Source organism: Panicum virgatum, chromosome 1N, assembly GCF_016808335.1.
Source record: "Panicum virgatum strain AP13 chromosome 1N, P.virgatum_v5, whole genome shotgun sequence".
Classification (NCBI taxonomy): domain Eukaryota; kingdom Viridiplantae; phylum Streptophyta; class Magnoliopsida; order Poales; family Poaceae; genus Panicum; species Panicum virgatum.
The window spans coordinates 33,377,049-33,380,261 of record NC_053145.1 but is presented as its reverse complement, the minus strand read 5'-3'; the positions used below and the strand labels follow the sequence as shown (position 1 = coordinate 33,380,261).

The following is a 3,213-nucleotide window of genomic DNA, read 5'->3' as shown; positions in this document are numbered from 1 at the left end:
GGACTCCCCCTATTCCTGTTCTTCAGCGAGTTCCAAACCGGCGAGAGCAAAGTGTCAATAATGTGTTTAAGTTAATATAAATGAAGACAGTGAATGGATGAATGAATCTCTTGTTAATCTCGTAAACAGTGATTACATATAATTATATGTGCCCAAATGACATCGACACACCAGTTCAGAAGGGACAGACCCCTTCCGAACGGGTGGCCTGTGTACAGACGCGTCCTGTTATTAGAGGATGCTAATGACATGATTAACTAACTAAGCCACGTGTTAATGACATGCTTAGATTAATTCAATTATTTCTAACATCACCAACTGCCCAGGGCAGCAGGCAGAGGCAGGACAACGGCCACATGCGGCACATACCAGGCTGCGCACCCGTGCCTCTACATCGGCGTACGCGCCACGAGGCGTCGGTCAGGCCAAAACGTAAACAAAAGCCCAAACGGCCGAGGCGCGGCTCGCGACGGGACGTCGACGCGGCGGTGGCAGACCCCTGCGCGGTAGGGCCGTACGGTCCCCGGCCGTGCCGCGCGACCCTCCACCCGTGTGTGCCCTGTGTGCGCCCACGCTCACATGCGCCCGCCTGCTCCCCGCCCGTTAAATACCCGCCCGGCCTGGCTGCGCCTCACCAGCCACACCAGCGCCACTGCACCGACCGCAACCGAGACACTAGCTAGACTCTAGATCGAGAAGAGAGCCATCGGACGTTTCATTGATCATGGTGAGGCAGGGCGCGCAGCTGAAGAAGATGCTCCGGAGGTGCTCGTCGAGCCTGGGAAGGAGGGACGAGGCTGGGCCACCGGAGGACGTGCCCAGAGGCCACTTCACGGTGTACGTCGGCACGGGTAGGAGCCGGTACATCGTGCCGGTGGCCTGCCTGGACGCGCTCGAGTTCCAGGAGCTGCTCAGGAAGGCCGAGGAGGAGTTCGGGTTCAGCCACGACATGGGCATCACCCTGCCCTGCGACGAGGCCACCTTCCACGCCGTGCTTGCCACCGCAGCCATCAGATAGGCGGTGATGCCGCCGCCGTGCGCACCATTCCGTGCATTGCATTGCTTGACCATCTGTAGAACTGTACGTAGAAACAGCTGGCTAGAAGATTGTTCTCGTCGTATTTTGTAATGTTGTTGATCGGTTGGTCGAGGCATTCGATCGAGGTATGAAAATCTCAGAGCGGTGTTGCCGTTTTGGCTGCCCTGTGAGAACAAGCAGATCGCAAGATCTTGCCAAGTAAAAATCCACGATTTTTCTTCAGATAACCAGTAACAGTTGAAGGATCGGGTATAATATTTGACGCTTATATGGTTGTGCTGGTGCTTGTGCTCCATCCCCTGCAGATGCTGTCGGTGGACCTCTGTGGCTGCAGAGATGACTGAGTAGTACGTCTCGCACAGAAAGTTTACCCCGCTCTCACACCACATGGTGTTGATGTACACATCAATCATGTTGGTCCTCTACTGTTTATTTTAGCAGAGTGAAAGCAAGTTTTCAGCATAGTGATAGTACATCATAACTCTTTTCCCCCACTCATTAGTACAGTTGTAACGTCTGTGCTCTATCACTAACATTCATATTTCCATCCCAGTCGGAATTCGTCGCACCCTCGTGAATAATCGCTTGCAGGAAGGCTTCGAATTAATAAATTAAGTAGTTTGTGCCTACAAAGCTAAAATCTTGTCATTAGAATAAACTGCATTACAGGTCTCCTCGAAACTGTAAAACTTGTCCATTACCAACCCGTGACGCTTTGTCGCTTTATTACTCCGGCGTAAGATCCACGGAATTTGATGTGGCACGAGCCCGGCACATCAACCACAGGAGGAGAACGCATTTTACCCGGCAGAGAAACCAAGCTGGTAGCAATCACCAGGCGGCCCTGTCAATTCGTGATCGCAGCAGGTTCTCATACTCTCTACAGCCACACCACATGCCCGCCATGTGTAGTGCCCCAACCTTTCCATGCCGAGAGAACGTGGCCATTGGCCATGGCAACAGCTGCGCTCCAGGTCCTCCGGCCGGGACCGTCCCTCTCCGGGTCCGGTGTGCTCTCTGCAGCATGCATCAGCTTGATTCAATTCGTGGGACAATGATGTCCCGGGTACCATTCGGCGGTACCCTGCCGTCCATGTGATATGCGGAAACAAGCAGATCGCCCAGTGGCTGATGGGGACGGATGGGGGTCAAGTACCAGTCCCACACCTACACTTGCTAGGCTACATGCACTATGCGATGTTTCTTAGGATTTTATACTCATTGCAAAAAAAAAAATCAATACTAAAAAACAGGCTAAAGGTGCATACCAAAGGACCTGCTACTGTTGCATCCGGATGCGGATACCGATGGCATCAGTACCGGCTGCAACAGCAGCAGGTACCTTTGGCCTCGACCGAACCCAGTGAGGGTAATTCGTACTAGGTCATGGCACAACCCGATACCCATGTTGCGGCATAGACACTGGGTCGTGCCACGAACCAATGCCAATCTCCCTTGGTGGCCTAGGCACCGGTCTGTGGCTTCACCCTGTGCACAATGTACCTACATTGGCACTGGGTCAAGCCACGACACGGTGCAGGAATTTGCATGAGCTTAAGGCACTGGTTGGTGCCTGGACCGGTGCTGATGACTAAGAATTAGCACCGGGTTAATGGCATCAACCGGTGTCTTAAGCTTGCGCCTGTAAATACCCCCCCAAGATGTCATCTTGAACTCACTGTTCATGGTAGCCGAGTGAGGGGAGGGGGGCAATTTTTTGTCAAAAAGGTTAGAAATTTTCTCTATTACTTAGCAATTAATTTTTTAGATGTAGTTAGGACTTGATTTACTTAATACATGTAATAAAGCATTTGATTTAGTTTTATAGTTGTTATATTAATTGTTATACATGTGATAATTCTTTTTATAGTTGTAATTTATTATTCTAACAATAGTTGATGCACATTTGAGGTTAGCAATTTTCTCCATGAATTAGCAATTAATTTTTTTAACATAGTTAGCACCTGATATAGTTTATACGTGTAATAATTATATTTAGATGTAGTTAGCACGTGATTTAGTTTGTAATTGTTATATTAATTATTAAGCATATGATAGTTATTTATTTGTATGTAGTTAGGAATTGGGTTACTTTGGTATTGCTTTATACATGTTATATTATTTTTAGATGTAGTTAGCTAGTGAGTTAGTGACGGTGGTAGATCTAGGTAGCT

General features: G+C 49.2%; 1 protein-coding gene across 1 annotated transcript; it reads left to right on the top strand.

The window, feature by feature from the left end:
- The first annotated feature begins 649 nt into the window (after nucleotides 1-649).
- Nucleotides 650-1,261, top strand: LOC120654052 (auxin-responsive protein SAUR50-like). Its single transcript, XM_039931649.1, has one exon. The coding sequence runs from the start codon at nucleotides 725-727 to the stop codon at nucleotides 1,016-1,018; it is 294 nt and encodes a 97-aa protein (XP_039787583.1). The 5' UTR covers nucleotides 650-724; the 3' UTR covers nucleotides 1,019-1,261.
- Nucleotides 1,262-3,213: the final 1,952 nt, after the last annotated feature.

Bases quoted from the DNA above. Each gene is read 5' to 3' on its own strand.
- LOC120654052 (XM_039931649.1), top strand. From the start codon at position 725: ATGGTGAGGCAGGGCGCGCAGCTGAAGAAGATGCTCCGGAGGTGCTCG.